Consider the following 20,873-nt stretch of genomic DNA (forward strand, 5'->3'; position numbering starts at 1 on the left):
CCGCTCTCCATGAAGATCTGCAAAATGTTCAAGATGACTACAGAAACGTGGTCCTTCAATGCAGCGTTCAGTACACCTTTGGAAATACCATTACAGCTAGAAAACAATGGTGTGAAAATTTCAGAAAATTTCCAATTAATTTTACTTTTTTCATAAAATAAATAGATTTTACCATCTTAAAATAATTCTCAATTCAAAACAAAATTAAAACATTCCTCTTGAAAATTTAATTCAAATACTTTTAGAGTTCTCCAATTCAAAAATTTATTTACAAATATCCTTATTTCAGGAAAAACTCTGGAAGAACCAAAACGTTCACAACGTTTCTCAAAAACCGAAATTACATCGGTAAAAATCTGCGTCTCGTCTCAGCTGCAGCTCGTCAAGCGATGAGTGCCGCGCAAGAACGTGTGCCTCAGTTTCTGGTCACGCTGGACGACGTCGAGTCGGACGACGTCTACGAGGCGGCTCGGCAGTGGCGGGAAAGCGCCGAACGCCGCGCCGACGACCTGCGGAGAGGTTGGGCGCAAGAGGCGCGCAGTAGTGCCCAACGCGACCAGCGCCTCACTCGCCTTGTCGATCTGCTGGTGCGCGTGCAGATCTCGCAGATGGTTCGCAGGAGTGCATGCCGACTTCTGCAAGTTCTGGACACGCGGCCGCACGTCATCGTGGTCAACGCGGAGATGAACAGTACGGAACCGTCCGAGTCCGACCTCTGCTGCGCCTTTGAATCATTTGTCACAGCGGTAATCAACAAATCACAATATATATTTTAGGTCTTATTATAATTATTTATTTTTCTCGGAATTATATATTGATTTAATTTTTATAAATTTTCTTTAATATTCATGGTTTTTAAAAATATGTAAAATTGAAAAATTTTTATTTTCTAACTCGAGGTGGAATTCAGTTTTTCAGAAAATATTGTAGGTACTTAATATCAATTAGAATTCCTATTCCAATAACGCTTTTGTTTATTATAGTTCTAATTTTGCCAGGAATAATACATTTTAAATTAAAATACAAACCTGTGTTTAGTGATAATTTTCAACAGAAATGACAAAAATAAAAAGTCTAAAAAGAAATATCTCAAAATTTTTTTTGTAGATTTGTCGCTGTTGTCATGGAATGTTAGTTGAGGACGATTTAAATTACGAAACGCAGACAAAAGCCCAATTGTCCCGCATTCTGGAACGCTACCTTTCGGCCCCGCGTGTCCACCTGGCCGTTCTCCACACCAGATTTGAGCCTTTGACCTCCGAAGCCACGTTGGTGGAGGACGATTTTGAGGCTCTGAGGGCACGGGTTGCTTTTCTCCAGCACTGCTTGTCAACCGTTCTGGAAGAGCCTCCAGAAGAGGTCAGCGACCTGATCGTGTTGCGCAAGGAAGGTTTGCTGGAGGAGCTCGAGAGAATCGCCAAGGGCGCCATCCAGTCGGTGGTGTCGCGGATGGAACGTCTGCACCAACGAGACGCACTCGGCATTTGCCGTGCCTTTCGTGAAATTGCGGCTCGTGCCTCGGCGGCGCCCGCATCCACGGCCGAACTGATGGCGGCGCAGGATTTCCTGAGTGTCGCGCAGAGGGACACTATCGGCGAGCTGGAAGGACGGATCGCCCGACTGACGGCCAGGATGGCCCAACTGATGCGACTGCGGTTCCTCTCCACCGAACACTGCGCCCTCAACACAGAAGCGCTTCGATGGCTGTCTGAAATTGGACCTTGCTTTGTTCAGAGTGAAGTAGTAAGTGAAAAATGCAAGAATAATCTTTTAACTTATTTGAATTAAAAAATTAAATATTCTTCATTTAATTAAGTGGGGTATTCAACAAATATAATGATTACTTTAATCAATACAGTTGTGATTTCTTTTACATATATTATGTTAAAAGTAAACATTTAGTTTTTTTTATAAAAATTCTCCCATTCAATTTGTCTAAAATTAGCTTTAATTTTATTTTTGGTTAAATATCAATAGCAAGCAACTACTTTCAATGGCTTCAATGGTTTGTATATTTACAAAAAATTATTAACGATTTTCATGGTTAATTAATTTCTTAATTTATTGTTAAAAATAATACATACAATTATTGCGCAAATCAAAATCATCAAAAATAGTTTATACAAAGTTCCTTGAATTTTCAACTAAATTTAAAAATGAAAGATATTGATTAAATTTGTATTTTATTTATTTCTAATGCAAATTTTTACGTCAAAAAAATTAAATTTCAATGTCTATTTTATTTCACTTCAATTAATAATTGCAATTTCTACATAATAAAATCAATCTTTTTAAATTTCTTTATATCTGTAATCATTTCAGTTTTTCGAGCAGCAAAGGACAGATTTTGAGCGGCTCCTGCAACAACGCACCGACCAGTTGAACCGCAAACTGGAGGAAGCGATGCCTCGGCTGGCGCTCGTCAACGACATGCGTCTTCTGGAAAGGGTTGACACTTACTTGGAGGAAACGCGGAAGCTTCGCCGCCGATTGCTGGAGTTTGAGGAAGAAGCCGACTGGATCAACTCTGAGGAGGCGCTTTTCCGATTCCCTCTGTCAACCTACCCAGAACTGGATGAACTCAAAAACTGTCTCTTGCCTGTCTGGGGACTGCTGTGCCTTTGTCGATCGTGGCGAACTACCCTGTACAAGTGGATGGACGGCGCATTTGATGAGCTGGACGCCGAATCAATTCAAGACACCACAAACAAAATGCTCCAGTAAATTAACTTAAAATATTAAGATTACTTGTATTTACTAAAAATATTATCTTTCATGTTGTTACATTTACAAATTATTTACTATATTTATTTATTTTAATTTTTTTTAGGAAAACTGAGGAAACCCAGCAACAATTTCGCGTCATGATAAAGCAACAAATCGCTGACAATAATCCTCGGCGCCTTAAAGGAACTCTGGACGATCCTGGAAACCTCCCCGCACCCCTTCAATTGTGCCAACAACTCTTGGAGGACATAAAACAATTCAAGTCCCAGTTGGTCCTGGTCAGAGTTATCTGCAATCGGTGCCTCTTTCAGCGTCACTGGGTTGAAATCAGCACCCTTCTGAAGGTCGAAGTTTGTCCTGACGCCGGCGCCAGTTTGAGGAAAATGCTGAAATTACCTTTCACACCTGAACTCCTCCAGTAATTTTTATTTCTTGCTTAATAATTGCAGAACAATTGTGTAATTTTTTTTTGTATTTAGAAAATGTGAGGTGATCAGTTTTGGCGCAACAAAGGAATTGGCTCTTCAGGACGAACTGGCCCAAATGCAAGATGAGTGGGAAAAGGTCAATTTCAGGCTTTTCAGCGACCCTGAGCGAGGCTGCAGTCTTTTGACCGATTTGGATGACCTGCAAGCGTTGCTCGCCTCGGCCATTCTGAGGACGCAGGCGATGCGAGGGTCAGCGTTCGCCAAACCGCACGCAGTGGAGTTGCGTGCGTGGTACGCCAAACTGAGTCGCGCCGCCGCCACCCTGACCACTTGGGCCTTGGTGCAGGAGCAGTGGCGGCACTTGTCCCCAATTTTCAAGTGCTGCGACGACGCGGCGAGGTTTATGCCAACGGAAGCTCAACTTTTTGCACTGGTATAGGCCTCAAAATTAAGAATAGAAAAAAATTATATCAGAGATTTAATTGAAAATAAAATTGTATTTTATATGGCATATGCATTGAAACTTTGATATTAAAAAATTTATAATTAAATTTAGTTGGAACTCTGTTTAATAAAAAATATAACAACATTTTTCCTAGTTTTTAAGTCCCTTTAAAAAAAAATGCAATTGCACATCTATAGCAAACATTTTCCCCCTAGCTATGATTATTCAGTTTTTACAATTTTTAGAAGTAAGTCATTTTTACCCTAACAAAATTTTTTAAATTAATTTTGCTGCTTCTTGAAAAAAATACTGATTACCATTTCAGTTCCTTTAATTTTTTCTTATAATAAAAAAAAAATCCATTCTATTTAATCGTTTTTAGAAAATGATACAATTTTTGAACAAATTTTTACAGGTTGATGCAACTGTGCGAGATTTGGCACACAGAGCCGACAGTGACCCTTGCGTGATGCACTTGGCGGGAGGTCCTGTCGCTTTGAAGGAACTGACTGAATGCGCCGAGCGCCTAAACGCCGTCAACCAGGCCGTGGTGCGCTACCTCGGCGTCAAAAGACGCGCCTTTCCTCGCTTTTTCTTCCTCAGCAATGAGGAACTTTTATCCGTGCTCTCGGCGGCTCCCCATTTGGACCGAGTGGCCGCTCTGTGCATTTTCAAAATATTCGAAGCGGCGAAAGGCGCCGAGTTTGACGAGGAGGAACGACTGATTTGTTTGACCGGGCAAGAGACGCTCGAGGTGGAACCGGTGCCGCCGGGTCCGGTTGAGCAATGGTTTGCTGCCGTTGAAGTGGCCATCGCAGAAGCGATGAAGAGGAAATTTGATGAGATTCATTGGAAGAAGAGAAAAACACTCGAGGGCCTTTTGCAGTTGGTTTTGGTGGCGGCCGCCGCTTCGTGGACCAAAGACGTGGAAAGTTCAATGCGATGGCCGAAAAAAATGGCAATAGTGGAACAAAAATACTTGGTTGCATTTCAATATATTATACTCTATTTTATAATCTAATTTTTCGCGTAGGAGTATGTTGAAATACTGAATGGTGAAATGAAAGAAGAAATCTCTTCTGAGGAAAGAAAAAAAGTTTCTTATCTTCTAATGACAAATTTGCACTACTTGGAGGTGGTGCAAAAACTGAGACAAGATTCAATTAGCAAAGCGAGTGACTTCCAGTGGCTCTCACAAATCAGGTTGTAAATTTAGGCTTTAACTCAAAATTTATTGAAATTTAACAAATGACTTTTAACGTGGTTTTCTGAAACTGATCATAAAAATCTTTTGGAAAAATTTTAATGCATTAATTTTAAAATTTTAAATGTTTCTAAAAATTATTTTAAACAAGAAAAAATGTATAATTATCTGACTATTTTTAAGATTCTATAGGAAAAATAATTTTTCAATTTATATAGTAGATGAATTTTATTTTAGGATTAAAAATTTTAAAATTCAAGTTGGTTTAATAAATCTTGAATTGATGATTAATAATTCTGTTTGAAAATTAAATTACACAAACATTAATTTGTATTTTTCAGGTTTTATTACGACAAAGAGAAAAATCTGGAAGGCCGTCTCATGTTCTCGAATTATCAGTACGGCTGGGAGTTTTTGAGCGGTCCCTATTTAGTGCTCACGCCACCAACCTTACGTTGTTACCGAGCCCTGGTGGCGGCGCATCAAATGGGAGCTTTTTTGAACCTCCAGGGACCGGCGTGCAGTGGCAAAAGCTGCACTTTTTTAGGCTTGGCCGCGCAATTCGGCCGATTCAAAATTTCAATTACGTGTTCCGTGGCTACAAATGAACTGACGCTGTTGAGAGTGAGTCCAAATAGCAAAATTTATTCACAAATAATAAAAATTTAAAGGTTTCACTTTACAAAGAAGATGATTAAAAACATATGAATTTATCAAAAATTATCCAAAGTAACCAAATCGACCACCCCAAAAAGGGTTGAACGTCTGCCGATATCCGCCGCCATTCAACCCGCCATAGAGTCCATTATTATAGGCGCTGCCGATGTACCCTGAGTACCCTGGGTAATATCCTCCGCGGTAAAATCCACCTCCGAACGCCCCACCAAGGTCCAAACCAACCGGTCCAAGTCCAAAAAACCTTTTCTGCGCCTGGTCCTGAAGGGGGGCAGGACCCGTGGGAAAACTCAGCGCAGAAGCCACAATGAAAACCAGAATGCCCTAAAATTTAAATTTCAAAAGTTTAAAATAAAGATATAAAGATTTATCCAGGAGCTTTATACTCACTAGTGATATCTTCATGGTGCAGTCCGAGCGGGGAATGATCTTTGGGAGCGCGGATGCACATCTTTAAATAATATTGGGAAGTGCATCAGGGAGGGCCCGACCTTGCATTCTTTTGGTCTAGGGAATATAAATCGTAGCTAAAGAGCTTTAACCTGCGTTGCCGCGAGTTACCTTTTGTCTAATGGGAGAAGAAGGATTAAACGCGGTCGGTCATTATAGGCGCAAAAAAATCGAGACCTAAGATTGCCTGAGAAGCACTTTCATAAAAGTGTTCTATTTGCTGTGAATAGTTAAAAATTAAAAAAAAAAAATATGTTTTCTTACTCATAAAAATCAATCCTCTGCATTATAAAAAAATCAGGCCTGAACACATCAAATTATAATTTTTTTTTTGTTATTGCTCTTATCGAAGGTTCTCCAAGGCAGTGCCGGCTGCGGCGCGTGGTGCCTGCTCGACGAGGTGCATCAACTAACCGCCGAAGTGCTTTCGGTTACTGCCCAGCACGTGCTGGATCTGTCAATGGCCTGCGAGGCTGATGCACCGCAACTTTGCCTGCAGGGTCGGCAGCCTGTGCCTTTGGCCCGCCCGTCCTGCCTTTTGTGCGTTACTTCGCAACAGCCTCTGCGCGCTCAAGTCCCAAACAATTTCAAAGTACATTATTTGAAAGATAAAAATTCCATAAAATTGAATGTCTTATTTTTATAGAGCTTGTTCAGACCGTGGACCTTGCGCGAACCAGATGTGTGCAGTTTGGTTGAAATAAAACTGCGAGCAGCCGCAATCGAAAATGCAAAAGAAAATGCTGTCTGGCTCACAACAGCTCTGAAAGTGGCGCAACAGAGATTGGGCGTCCGCGAAAATTTTGGTAAAAATATTTTTCTACTGTAAAAAGGTTTTCTCTCGGATATATGAAAAAATTCATGTATGCTTTAAAGCCTGCTCAAAAAATAGGTAGTTCATATTTCTTCAATTATATTTTTTTATTCTATAAAAATTTAATTTTATTTTCTTTAGAATATTACAATTCCATTGTTATAAATATATTGTAAGCTTATTTTCAAATTTAATAAATAAAAATTCCAGGTGTGCAGGCTGCGATGCAAGCAGTGAGCCTGCTAATTTCCGAAAACATTCCCCTGCATTTAGCTTTGGGAAAAATTTTGCTCCCCGGCGTTTCTGCGGAGGAGCGTCCAATTTTGCAGAGTGTCCTGAAAGACACCTTCCTCTCGCAGATCGACTTTCGCGAGGCTGATTTGCAGCAGTCGCTTTTGAACAGCAAGGGGCTAATCGTCACTGGCCCTCCTGGATCAGGAAAAACCACCGCAATTAAAAAGGCGGCCGGCGAGAATCAAATCGAATTAATTTGTCCTTTGGCTCTCGATTTTGAGCGACTTTTTGGACACCTGAATAAAGGTGAGTGGCACGACGGGGTGGTGACCAGTGCCATCAGGACTGGCACCAAGTGGCTGCTTTTCGACGGACCTCTTGAGCCTTGGTGGGTCGAGAATTTGCAATCAGCCATGGATGACCCGGCCAAATTAAATTTGGCCTCCGGAGAAGCTCTTTACGTTCGAAGTAATGTGAAAATTATTTTCGAAACGCAGGATTTACGACAGGTGAATGTGTTGATACAAATAAAATCGGTTTGATAGATTTCATCATTAAAATTACTTATAACTGAATTGGAAAAAAACTGCATAAAGAGCAGACTCAAATTTAAAAATTTGGAATCCATTGAATTTTTAATAAAACCCACATAATATGATCTCTAAAAAATTAAATTCATATTTCAAATTTAAAATTTTTAGAAATTTACTGTTTTAAATTTTCTTGCTCTTCCTTAATGAATATAACATATTTTTTTTTCTAAATTTTCAAATTATAAAAATAACCTTATTTTGTTTTAATAATTTCTTTTTCAGGCATCTCCAGGACTTTTGGGACGCTGTCAGTGTGTATTTTTCGGAGAAATTTCGTGGAAGGTTGTAGTCGACACATGGCTTGAAAATAGCAAAGAAGAGTTGTGGGCCAAGCAGGAAGGCACTTTAGTAAAAGAGATTTTGAACTGGATCGTTCCGCCTTGTGTCGAATTCACTGACCAATTCAAACCCATCATTAGTCCTAGCGGTCTCGTGGAGTAAATACAAAAATTAATTTTATAAGGATTTTTTTTAATTAAAAAGAATTAGTACATTGATTTCCATTTTCGCGATGTACTTAAAAGAGCCCTGCCAAGATCCGGAGGCGGCCAAACACGTCCGAGCGTGGCTCCAGGCAGCTCTGATGCTCTCCGGAGCCTGGGCCTTCAGTGGGCCCCTACTGAAACCCCAAAGGGAACTTTTTGACGAGTTTTACAAAAATCTATGGCGTGGTAATCAAAGTAAATCAAATTTTTGCACCCAATTTCAATAAGAATTTTGTCAGGATTAAGTACTGATTACCCTGTACCGGCGTGTATGGAAGGAAAAGTGGACGTGGCAGTGCCCGGTGAGGGCGTTTTGCTTGACCACAGTTTCGTCTTCAGGTTCAAGGGTAGCTGGAAGTACTGGCCTGATATCTTGAGAGCTATGAAATTGGATGATCAAGCGGAAATGTTCAAAACAGTCATTCCGACGATTGACACGGAACGCTTAAGTCATTTAATGCAACTGCATGTTCAGCACGGCCGACCGTTAATGTTAAGAGGCCCAAAAGACTCAGGTAAACCCCTGAAACTTAATAAAATAAAATAAAGCTTGAACATGGAGAAGTACATTGAAAAGAAGCTGCGAGCGCAGCGAGCGCGAGAAATTTTATCTTTTTGGATTTATCCCGGGATAATTTTTTATGCCTGGAGAGCTAAGTCTATTGAATATCCCCCAGTATTAGTAGTAAAAACCATTTTATTTTCAAGATCAAATTCTTTTCAACTTATTGTATGAATTTTTTTATAAAGTTTTAAAACATTTTATAGCTAAAAATATTCGCATATTCGCATATCAATGAATAAAAATTTAATTCAACGAGACGCCATCTTAATTATTTGAACAAGATATTTTCCCAAATATTGGTGACATTGAAAATTTTAATTTCAACATTATTTTAACCTTCTACCTTCTCTAACAATAGGAAAGAGTTGTTTGCTGCACCATTTCGCTCTGGAACGTCTGAATTCGAGCCAAAACCAAGCGATTTTGGTCCGTTTGACGCACGGCGCCGACGCTCCGCTGCTGCAGTCAGAGCTGAGCACCAACCTAAGTCGCAGCTCGCACGGTCTCGGCCCTGCCGCCGGTTGCAAACGCTGCGTCATTTTGGTCGACGACGTTGGCACGGCGCACAGCCTCGGCCCGCAAGAGTTGCTGCGCCAAGTGGTGGACCACTCGACGCTGCACGAGTCGGCGACCAGCGTCAAGTTGAACCACGTCCTCACCCTGGGGGCGTTGGACGAGACGCGAGAGGTCACCCCGCGACTGCTGCGACACTTCAGCGTGCTCTGCGTTGGCCCCATGAGCGAGGAAAGCGCCTCGCGCATTTTTGGATCATTGATGGGCGCCACCCTCAAGGTAATTTTCACAAGCAAAGAATGCAAAATGCTTAATTTATTTGTTGAAATAGTATTAAAATGAAGAAAAATTTTCTGTTGAAGAATTACGAAAGATAGAAATGAACTCTCATTTACTATCAAATATGGCCTGAAATGAGTATTCGTTAAATTTAATGTAAATCAGAGCTGGGGAAAGATAAATTAAAGGATTTAAATCACGAATTTATAAAAAAAGGTGATAAATTTTCATCTTTCGGCGTAAAAAAAATTACTGAAGTTTTTTTTATATAAAATGAAAGTTTTATAAAAATGTTCCTTTCGCGTCTATAAACTCAGTTTGGGCAAGAACACAACGTAAGAAAGATAGGGTACATACCAACTGTTGCCTCAATTAAAAAAGTTTTTCAATCTATAAGTAGTTCTAATTTCAATTTTCACGTAAAATAAAATAAATTTAAATCAACCAATTAAGTTTAAATCAAAATCTGATGTTAATTTTTAACTGTTTTTAACAAATATTTTGTTAAAAGTAAAATAATAGAAAACCAAGTTTAAATGTTTTCCCGCAAGCTTTAAAGCAATAGTAATTTTCATGAAATTTTTTAAGAAATCTAGAAAATTCAATATTTTTTGTTTTAATTATGTACCATTTAAATTTTAAAATCTCAATTTTAGCGAAACGGATTTGCGTCAGACGTGGCTGCATTTGTGACCGCCGCCGTTCAGTCAACCCTGGACGTCGTCCACGGATCCGCGAGTCTGCTGCGCCCGTGGAGGCCACACTACGCGGTGGGAACAGCCGAGGCTCAGCGCATCATCCTCGGGTGTTCGCAAATCCTGAAAGAAGACGCGGACAACAAGCGCGCCCTGGTGCGTCTTTGGTGCCACGAGGTGCAACGCAGCGTAGGCGACAGACTGAGTGCCTCGGAAGAACGGCAGATTTTGCAATCGCTGGTCGAGGCCGCGGTCAAGGACAACTTCAAGGAGCAGCCTGGACTTGCGGTGGAGCAAAAGTTGTTCGGAAGATTGCTGACTGGACGATATATTGAATCAGACAGATCCAAATTTGAAGCCAGAGCTAGTAAATGTGTTGAGGGTTTGGGAGAAGACATTGTACTCTTTCCGTAAGTTAAATTGGAATTTTATGATCCCTGGCAAAATGAAAATTGCAGGAAAAACGAGAAATAATGTTAAGAATTTAAGCACATTTCAAATTATTTCAATCATGTTTAAATTACAATTTTACATAGAAATTTGATCCCTGACTTTATCTAAAACTGCAGTTAGTCTGGCGCCAATAATTTCTCAATTGATTATGGTAATTTATTTACATTATTTAAGAAGTTGTGATTAATTTTTTTTTTATAAAATTGACCATTGAATAAGTTAAGTTTCACAGTTCAAAAATTATATTTATTGCAATTGAATATTTTGTAAAGTTTAATTATTTAAATAATTTTAAATGTTTTTAATTGAAGGAAATGTTGTTTCTATTGTTTATTATTATTTTCTTGTTTAGAGAAGCTGTTGATCTTTTGGCCAGGGTGTGTCGTCTGCTACAAATGCCGCAAGGAAACGCGCTGCTTTTGGGTCCTTCAGGCCGCGGCCGACGCACTTTGAGCCGCCTTGCAAGTCACATGGTTGGATACGAGTTGATTCAACCTAAAGCAGGTCAGTCGAAAAGTCAATTTTTAAAATAAAACAACAATAATTGAGAAATATAACTCTTTTTAGGTTTTGAGAGTTGGCGGAACTTGCTGAAGGCGGCAATGAGGAGGTCGGGTGCGGACGACAAAGACACCGTCCTTCTCGTTGGAGAGGAAGTTTTGGCTGAAGAAAGGTTTTTGGAAGGCGCACACTGCGTTCTGAGCGCAGGCGACGTTCCAGGGCTCTTCAGCACGGAGGAGCGCCAGGAAATCATGGAAACGGTCATGCTGGACGCGCAAGGTGGACAAAGAACGGTTGACCTTGTGCCTTTGCAGGTGGGAAATTATTTTTTTTACAAACCAAGAACCGTTTTGCCGAAGTTTTTTTATTGGTAATTAAATGATGGGAATTTTTAAGTTTTAAAGTTAAGTCAACAATCAAAGTATCATACATAGAATTTTAAGCAAAAAATGCATTATAAAATTTAAGAAAACATCAAAGTTAATATGTTCTGGTTATCAAACAATGATTGCAAATATTCGTATTTATTATTTGCTATAAAATTTAAACAATATTGAAATAAATAACGAACTAACTTTTAAAGGCTAATTATCAGTTAATAATACAAATCTAGAGACAGATTGTTTGTTTTTTCGTTTTTTTAGATTAATTTATGAAAAATTTTTACTAACCAAATTTTCCAATTTGAACCCAAAAAAACCAACTAAAAATAAAATAAAAATGCAACATGGGGTTTGAAGCAATTTGACTATTTTTCGCCAGGTATTTGAGTTCTTTGCGTGTCGCTGCCGTAAACGTTTGCACTGGATGATTTGTCTGGATCCGTCGGACAAACGTTTTCGGACCCGGCTGCAGCGCTACCCGGCGCTTCTGACGCAATGCACCCCTGTGTGGTTCACCGAGTGGCCCGAAGAAGCGTTGGAGCGAATTTCGCAGCGCCACTTAAAGGAGCAGAGCCCGGCGGCCGTGGTGGCCGTTTGCCGGCGGCTGCACCAGGCGGCCAGACGGTACGTGCAGGTGAACGCGGCCAACTTTGCAGAGTTGCTGCAGCTGCTGGACTCGGTGACGGCTGAGCGCAAGGAGCGAATCCTCGACGACCGCCAACGCTACCTCACCGGACTGGAAAAACTGCAGCTGGCCGCCGAGCAGGTGCAGCGCATCCAGGAGGAACTGTGCGGCCTGCAGCCCCGACTGGCAGAGGCGGCCGCCGAGACCAGGGAGATGCTGGCCGTCATCGAGACCGAGACGCGCAAAGTGAGCGAGGCGTCGCTCCTTGTGCGAAGCGACGAGGCCGTGGCAAACTCGCAGGCGGCCGCCGCGCAGGAGCTCAAGAGCGAGTGCGAAACCGAACTCGCGCAGGCCATTCCCATTCTCGAAGGTGATTTACCAGCAATTTTTATTGAAAGTTAAGAATTAAAAATACGAAAATCAGCTAGACTGGCCCTGAAAAGGGCCGGGTTCAATTCAGGAAATAATTCAATCTTAAGCAATTTGAATCAGCCCTTTACATATTGAAGATTACTAAACAAATTTTTATCAAATAAGTAAAAATCGCAGTGAAAATGATAATTCCCCTTTCAAATTTATTATAAAAAAAAATGAGAAGGATGAAAATAGAATAACATTTTAAACCAGCCAAAATTAAAAAAGAATTTAACCAATGGATTTAAACTTTACAGTATAAGAAAATACTTCCTAGTTTTAGGTTTTAAGTCTTGGAAAGCTGCTATTTAATTGAAAAAATAAATATGATAATTTTAAGATTTTACTTGAAATATTTAAAATAAGTTTTAGTGAATACTGATATCGTTTAATTAAAAAAATATTATATTTGAAACTTACATCCGCTCTTATTATTCGTAAAAAATGGAAACAAAAATACATTCTTTCCATTTATGTGGAAATTTTTGTTTGCAATATTACTATATAATGCCAATATATAGTTTCCAAATGTTTTCCCTATTTATATATCAGCTATAAAAATAAATAAAGGTCAAGTGTGACCCAAGCCTATCCCTATGATTGCGAGAAAAATAACTGATGGCTCCAACTCAAGGTCCCTTACTCATTTTCCTTTCCCATGTGAGTAAAACGAATTCCAGCGCATAATAAAATCACTCATCATGCACACGTCTGCTTTTTTTTTTTAAATTTATTCACAATTGACACTTTAACGACTTGAGCGTTTTTTCGCAGATGCCGTGGCGGCCCTAAACACTCTAAAACCATCGGACATCACACTTGTGAAGTCAATGAAAAATCCGCCCGAACCAATCAAGTTGGTGATGGCCGCCGTCTGCGTCATCCGGAACATAAAACCCGATAGACTAAATGACGCGTCTACAGGAAGAAAGGTACGCGCGGCTCGACTTTTAATAGCTCTCACGCAAAACAGCGCGAATCCTTGATCTTCGCAATCTTGAAAGGTGCTCACGTTTGAGATAAATAAACAAATAAATGTGGTTATTTTCGTCTTGAAACCACCGAAGCGTGATATTGTAAGGTCTTATCTTTCGTAAATTTCATATCCGTGTCCCAAACCAGCCAATAATTGTTTTGTAATCATAAGATATTTTTTTCCAATTAATTTTTAAATTCAGATTTATTAAAAAAATGAGAAAGTCTGAAAATTCCAGCAATTTTAATTCTGTAGTTGAGATCCTGATAGTTTACTATGTTAATTACAAGAAAGAAAATGGGATCGTTGGCAAAGATCTGTCAAGATTTTAGTAGAATAATTTTTTTTAAGATTCCTTACCCTTGAATGAATAATTTAATTTAATTATTCCCAAAAAATTTCATAATCATGAGAAGCTAATTTTATTCATAAAATTTCCGATCAGATTTTGGACTATTGGGGCCCGAGCAAAAAGCTACTTGGAGACATCGCCTTTCTCCAGCAGCTGAAAGACTTTGACAAAGACAACATCCCGCCCTCCGTGATGGCCAAAATCCGCAAGGACTTCATTCCGCACCCTGACTTTCGGCCGGAGGTGGTGACGAACGCGTCGAGCGCCGCCGAGGGTCTGTGCAAGTGGGTGCGTGCCATGGACATGTACGACGCCGTGGCCAAAGAGGTGGCCCCGAAAAAAGCCAAACTGGAAATCGCCCAGCAGGAATACGCGGCCACTCTGGCCGTACTTGAGGAAAAACGGGCGCAGGTCCGTCGACTGGAAAAACAACTGGCCGAGCTGAGGTCGCAATTTGACGCAGCAAACTCGCACAAACTTACTTTAGAATCAGAATTCCAGGTAAAAAAAGATTGATTTATTTTAGCTTTTATCGATAAAAAAAAGACTCAAAAAACATCATATAATAATAATGAAAGGTATTTCAAAAAATATCAGAGGTGGAATGATAATAAATTGATGTGGTAGAGCCCCTAAATGGCTTTACCTGGCAACTGGCACGACATTCTTGCGTTGCGTGTTGCATAATTCAATTTCCAAACTTATATCAAAATTCATAAATTTAATTAGTTTTCATTTTTAAATCAAAATTAGAAGTAAAGGAAAAATGAATTAATAAGTATACTCCGAAAAAAGCGTTGACCCCAAACTGAGAGAATTTGCAGAATTTTCAGTAAATCTGTGTGTATAGGACTAAGTACAGAAGTAGCCCGAAAAAAATTAAAAAAGTCTATCCTTTAGATCAGCGTAATTTTGTGCTTCTCTGACTTTTTTGTAATTTTATTTCAAAAGAATCAAAGTTAGTAATTAGTGCAGGTTTTTTCCGCTACATCTTTTAAGCCATTCAAAGTATAATAAGAACAAAAAAAATGTAAAAAGAAACCAATATAGTAATATGATTTTATGATTACCATAAATTTTTTAATTCTAGCATACAGAGTGCTTTTTTTAATTCAACATTGTCAAGGCATAAATTGGGAAATTTAATAATGAAAATAAAAAATATTTATTTTTAGTCAGCTTAAACAGATATGATTTTGTGAAGAATATTATAATTTTAATTCTTTATATTCAGTTTCATTAGTTAAAATTTTTGACCTATGCTGCTTACCTATTTTACAAAAATTTTTTTCGTTGGATTTGAAAATCCTCAATGAGACAATGAGTTAAAAAGATGAATAATTTGAATTGAAAATCAAAGATAGTAAACATTAAGAAAGCCAAATAAATTGAAAAATCAATAATTGAAATTTTTTGAGGAAATTAAAAAGTTTTATAATTGTAGTAGATAAATTTTAAATCTAAACGTACATTTGATTTTTAATATTTTCTCAGGCCTGTGAACGAAAATTAGCGCGAGCTGAAAAACTGATCGGCGGTTTGAGTGGCGAGCGTCAACGCTGGGCCTCAACAGCATCTTCTTTAGATGATTCGCTCAAGTGCTTGGAGGGCGACGCGTTGTTGGGCAGCGCGACCGCGACATATTTGGGTCCGCTGAAGGCGAAGCGTCGCGCGTCGTGCATCGGCGAGTGGCTCGCGTTGCTGGCCGAGGAAGGTGTCGCGAGTTCGGCAGACCTGGACGTGACGCTGGTGCTCAGCTCGGAGATGGAAATCGAGGCGTGGCACATCGGCGGTTTGCAGCGCGACGCCGCGTCGACACAGAGCGCCGTCATCGCGCGCCACGCGCTGCGTCCGTGCGTGTGTCGCGATCCGCAAAGGCAGGCGAACGCGTGGATCAAAAGTACGGAAACGCGTTTGCGAGTGAGTCAAGACTGGGATGAGGAGTTGGTTACGAGGTGCAAGGAGGACGGCGTCCCGTTGTTGGTCGAGGACGTTGAAGAGCCAGACGTTCTTCTTGAAGCGCTCCTGGCGGTGCCTCTTCGATCGAAGTAAGAAATTTTTCACATTCTTTTTATTTTTTATTTTATAAAAATTTGTTTATGTAATTTAACTTATTTATTTATTAATTCTCCATTAACTATTAAATTTAATTTTTTGTATATTTTATTTATGAATAAGTATAATATGGGTATCTTTTATAAATATTTTTTATATATATTAATTTTTGCTTTTTTTCATAACAAAAAAATATTGTTTACAAAAATGTTTTTTTTTTATAATTCCTACTTAATTTAACATTGATTTTATTCTGATTTTGATTTAATACTAAATTTGAATCAATATCTTGGTGATCAATATTGTCAAAAATTACTCAAAATTTTATGACTGCTAAAAAGGCAAAACCCCTCTTTTCATTTAAAAAATATAAAAAATAAATTTGACAAAAAGTATTAAATTAACTTTATTGTTATATTGGATTAAGGTTTTTTTTTATTTTTTTTTTGTCGGAATTAATTTAAATTTATTTAATTACAACAGCGTTATTTTTCAGCAATTCAGGTTTCCGGGTTTATATCACAACTCGCAGTTCAGTGAGTCGCGAGCTTTTGGGCTGCATCACCCTGGTCGAGTTTGCCCTTCCCGCTGAGGGGCTTGAGGAGCAACTGCTCGGTCTTGTGATGGCCGCCGAGCAACCCGCCCTTCGACTCGCTCGCCAGCAGGTCGTCCGAGAGGGTGCGGCCAACAAAGCAGCTCTTCAGGCCACCGAGGAGCGAATCCTGAGCACCCTTTCGGCCAGCCAGGGCAATCTGCTGGAGGACGAAGCCGCCGTAGACGTGCTGGACACCTCGAGGGCAGTGTCTTTGGAGCTGGCGCAGCGCCAGCAGGAGGCGCAGAAGACGCTCGGCCAAATCACCGATTTCAAAGCCAAGCACCGCGCCCTGGCAAGGGACTCGGCCGCCGCTTACGCTACCCTGAACTGGCTGCCCACCCTGGGCAGCACCTACCACTTTTCTCACGCCTGGTTTTTGCAGCTTTTTAGCTCTTCAGTCAGAAATAGGTAAATTAATTTTCAATAGCCATAAAAATCACTTTTAAATCTGTATTTTGTATAACTTGAGTAAAGTGTAAAAAGCATTTGATGACAAAATTATTTTTTTGTTAATTCAATTTTTATGTTAGCTTCACCAAAATTAAATCATTGCAATACAAAATAAATGTTTTATTTCTTATGATTATATTTAATCTTATAATTTATAGAATTTTAAAATCTTAATTGAAAAATTCTCCTCCTGGTTTTATTGTTTAACGTGCCTTTGAAAAGCCTGAGCCTGATTTTAAAGAAATTGAGGAAAATTAATTCTTTAAATCCAGTTGCAAAATGGGACTTGGAGATGAGCTGACGTCGGAGTTTTTAAAGACGCTGTGTGAGCAAGTGTGTGCCGCCCTATTCCGAAGGCACCATCTGGCATTTTTATTGCGCCTCTCACTGGATTTGCTCAGGTACCGCGGTTATGAAAATAAATCAATTTTTTTACAAAATCCGCAATTATCATTCATTTGACTGGAGCATTCTACCACAACAGCCCCAACAGGATACGAGTTTTTACTAAAACTGTAATTTATTTCAAGGGCAAGAAAGGAAATTACTCTGGAGGATATTGCATTTTTGTATGACGGTGGGATTCAAAAAGACGAGAGCAAACTTTTAGCGATTCCCCGCTATTCAGGTGAACTTAAAAATAATTTATATTTTAATGTATATTATTATATCAATGTAAAACACTTCCTAAATAGAAATAAAAGAAAAATGGAGTGAATGGAAATTTTTTGAAGAGGAACAAGGCAAAAAGAATAAACTTTTAAAAGAAACATGGGGAGAAATTTCTTGTTACGATCGACTGGTTTTGAGCTCAATTTTCTTTCCCAAACTTCAACCCCAAACGGCAGAAGAACTGGTAAAACAAACCTTGCAATTCGACTGTCGCTTCAAAGCGGGCAGTTTGGAGTCTGCATTTGAAAACTCATCGTCGCAAACACCGATTTTTTGCGCCTTGGGGCCAGCAGTTGACATTTCGCGCGCTCTTATTGCATTTTCAAGGAAGGAAATCACCGAAGTTGCCATAATTAGTATGGCATCTGGGCAAACAGGCCACGCTGAGGCGGCCATCGCAAATGCAATGGCCACTGGAAATTGGGTTTGTCTGAGCAACTGTCACTTGACCGACAAGTGGCTCAGAAAATTGGAAAGGATGACATTTGAAAAGGCCTCGCCTAACTTCCGATTGTGGCTGACCTGCTGCCCAGAGGCTAAGGTAAGACTAAAACTTTTTTAAACCTTATGCAAAAATATATTTTGATATAAATTGTAGCTGCCGATCGGACTTGTCCAAAGTTCAGTCAAGGCTGCGTTGGAAGAGCCGTTGACCCTACGAGAGGCAATGAAAGAGGCTCTTCAAAGGCAAGAAACCCTCATGGAAAGTTGCAACGGACGAGAGGCGCCGTATTGCCGTCTGGTCTTTGGCTTGTCATTCTTCTTCGCCCTTCTCCAGGGTCGAACTTTGACCAAAGCGATCACTTTGGGTGAAGCAGATCTCAATCTCGCTTCAAAGCACCTTTGGGTAATTTAATTAAGCCTTCATTACCAAATTTTACTGTAAGGAAAATAAAAATTCCAGGAACTTTGCTGGAATACAAGACGAGTTCCGATGAAAGCTGCCATTCCCCTAGTTGGCGATTGTGGACTCCTCGGTCACATTTCCGATCCTTGGGACCTCAGAGTGGCTGCGACTTTGTTAAAAGAATGCATCAACGAATCTCTCCTGACTGCCACGGCTAACTATGAACTGACCAAAGTTGGCCATTCCAGTCTTTTCCCACCTCAGATACCAACCATTGAAGCTTGTCTTGACCGGGTGTCTAGAATGCCCTGGGTGGCACCAATTGATTGGCTTGGCGTTACCAGATCCACCAACCATGAACTCTTTGGGCCCAAAATCCAGACAGGGGCAACGTTGGAGGAGATTTTTCACTTGGAGTCTTTCAGTCATAAATTAGAGGAAATGGAAAGTTCACTTCCAAGCCTGGAGGTTTCAAAAGAACAAGGTGAGGTCAACACAGTCGCTCAGGCACTGAAATGGGAGGAAGTGAAGACTTTGGTCAGACTGGAAGAAGCTCGGAAGTGTTTGAAAATAATGAAGCAGGCGATGACCGACGGTTTTGTGCCCAACAACATGATAGAGGATGTCAATCTCGTTGCCAGAGGTGCTGCTCCTAAGTCATGGATGCCGGCGCCTGAGGTGGATGCGACACTTGGAGATTTCGAGAACGTCAATGCAAACCTACCCACATTAGTAAGTCGCAACATAATTATAAGCGAGCAGTGACAACTGAAATTAATTGCTTTGAACTTTGCGACCTGTCACGAACAGGTCTGGCCTCAAAACAAACATGTGTGGATGCCCGGAATGGAGCGACCTGAGGCCTTATTTGCATCAGTGATGCAGCTGGAATGTCGATCTAGAGGAGTCTCACTCTCGGACGTGTCACTCGAGTTGCGAATCGACCCTGGTAAAAGTCCTTGTGTGGTCACTGCAAGAGGCTTTTGGCTGGACGGCGCCGACTATGACATTGAAAGGTGATAGGTGGCCAATTTTCATCCGAAACTAAACGTTATTAATAGCCTGTGTTTTTGTTTAATAGAGGAAGGATTTTTCTTTGTGATGCTGACACGTCTTTTGTTTATTTTAAATTTATTACACGCCTTTTCTCACGTCTAAAAATATCACATACCAAATAATATTAAGTAGATAATTATTCAGCCTTGCACAGAAGCATGAATAAGTTTTTGTTCTAATAAATTTTATTTAATTTTGCGACTTTTCTCGTGCAATAAAAAGAAGGTAACATTTTTTTCTTGCAAAGTTTTAGTTTAAATTTTAACCAAAATATATCAGCAGTAGCACAATTTACTTTTTTAATTTTATAATTTGTATTTAAAATGTAAATTAAGAATAAGTTTTTATGCAATCCTTATCAAAATTTTAAAATGAAAATATTTATTGTAATTTTTGAAGAGCATGTTTGGTGGAGCAAGTTGGAGGACCAAAAGAACTCCCCGCCGTTTCGATTTGCGCGACGACAAATTTGCAAGTGGAAGGAAAATTTCAGTGCCCCATTTACAGCGACGAGGAAAAGCGGCACAGCATCGGCTCGATTTGGCTGTCAGGTGGAGACGCGAAGATTTGGACCAAACGAGGAGTTGTAATTTTCTTAAAAAGAAGAACCTGATTTTGTAATTTTATCAATTATAAGCAATTAAATGAATAATCAATTACATACAATTATAAAATCCAATCAATTCACCTTTTTAAATTGCACCTTGACTCCACAAGTATGTCTTGCATTGATCTTTTAAAATAACAAAATACCACCTTGGACTAATATTTGAATAGCCTGAGAAAAACAACGAAAGAGAGTGGCCAATTTCAGCCTTGCATTCTTCATTTTTATCATCAAATGCCAATCTTCAAAAGGTGTGCGCTGATAATTAATACTACTTATGAACATTTGAGATGTGCAAGACCTCGCCTACACAACGTATAATTTTCAATTTTAGGCGTGAAGTGCCACACACCGCCGAGAACATTTCGAAAAGCGCACAATAACAGAACACGCGTGCTAATAAAATGACTAATCAAGAAAGCGACAGGAGAGATCTTGTTTCTCAACGAGCAACAGAGTAAAGGGTCGCCTCTGGACGCATGATGCTGCCAGATTGTTAATTACATTTTTATAAATAATATTTTCTACATCTCTTGTAAGTTGGGCAACGCAAGTGTCTAGAAAAGACCTTTGCTGAAGCGCGAGATCAGCTCAATAAAATCCCACCTCTGTTTTTATTTGTGTTTGGCGTCCAAGGAAAATGAGTTTCATCTCCAATTCTAATTCGTCTAAGGCTTATAGTATAGCATAAAATATCAACACATCTTTGGAAGAATTTCAAGGAGCCTATAAATCACAAAGCAAAAATAGAAATTAAAAAAATCCTCTGCTGTCAAATAA

The 20,873-nt window shown here is 39.6% G+C and overlaps 1 protein-coding gene across 1 annotated transcript; it reads left to right on the plus strand.

Annotated features, from left to right (window-relative positions):
* The first annotated feature begins 389 nt into the window (after window positions 1-389).
* Window positions 390-20,147, plus strand: LOC132198391 (dynein axonemal heavy chain 3-like). The gene is made up of 30 exons (XM_059622407.1): window positions 390-746; window positions 1,108-1,743; window positions 2,323-2,720; window positions 2,831-3,145; window positions 3,207-3,588; window positions 4,016-4,558; window positions 4,634-4,803; window positions 5,146-5,428; window positions 6,282-6,521; window positions 6,576-6,735; window positions 6,954-7,486; window positions 7,793-8,007; window positions 8,060-8,250; window positions 8,295-8,570; window positions 8,979-9,412; window positions 10,069-10,517; window positions 10,913-11,064; window positions 11,128-11,375; window positions 11,824-12,439; window positions 13,258-13,415; window positions 13,905-14,312; window positions 15,306-15,859; window positions 16,363-16,869; window positions 17,184-17,312; window positions 17,442-17,539; window positions 17,607-18,124; window positions 18,182-18,430; window positions 18,488-19,162; window positions 19,241-19,446; window positions 19,886-20,147. The coding sequence occupies exons 1-30, from the start codon at window positions 390-392 to the stop codon at window positions 20,097-20,099; spliced, it is 10,314 nt and encodes a 3,437-aa protein (XP_059478390.1). The 3' UTR covers window positions 20,100-20,147.
* The last annotated feature ends 726 nt before the right edge of the window (window positions 20,148-20,873 follow it).

This window comes from Neocloeon triangulifer, unplaced genomic scaffold, assembly GCF_031216515.1.
Source record: "Neocloeon triangulifer isolate White Clay Creek 2 clone unplaced genomic scaffold, ASM3121651v1 ptg000012l, whole genome shotgun sequence".
Lineage (NCBI taxonomy): Eukaryota > Metazoa > Arthropoda > Insecta > Ephemeroptera > Baetidae > Neocloeon > Neocloeon triangulifer.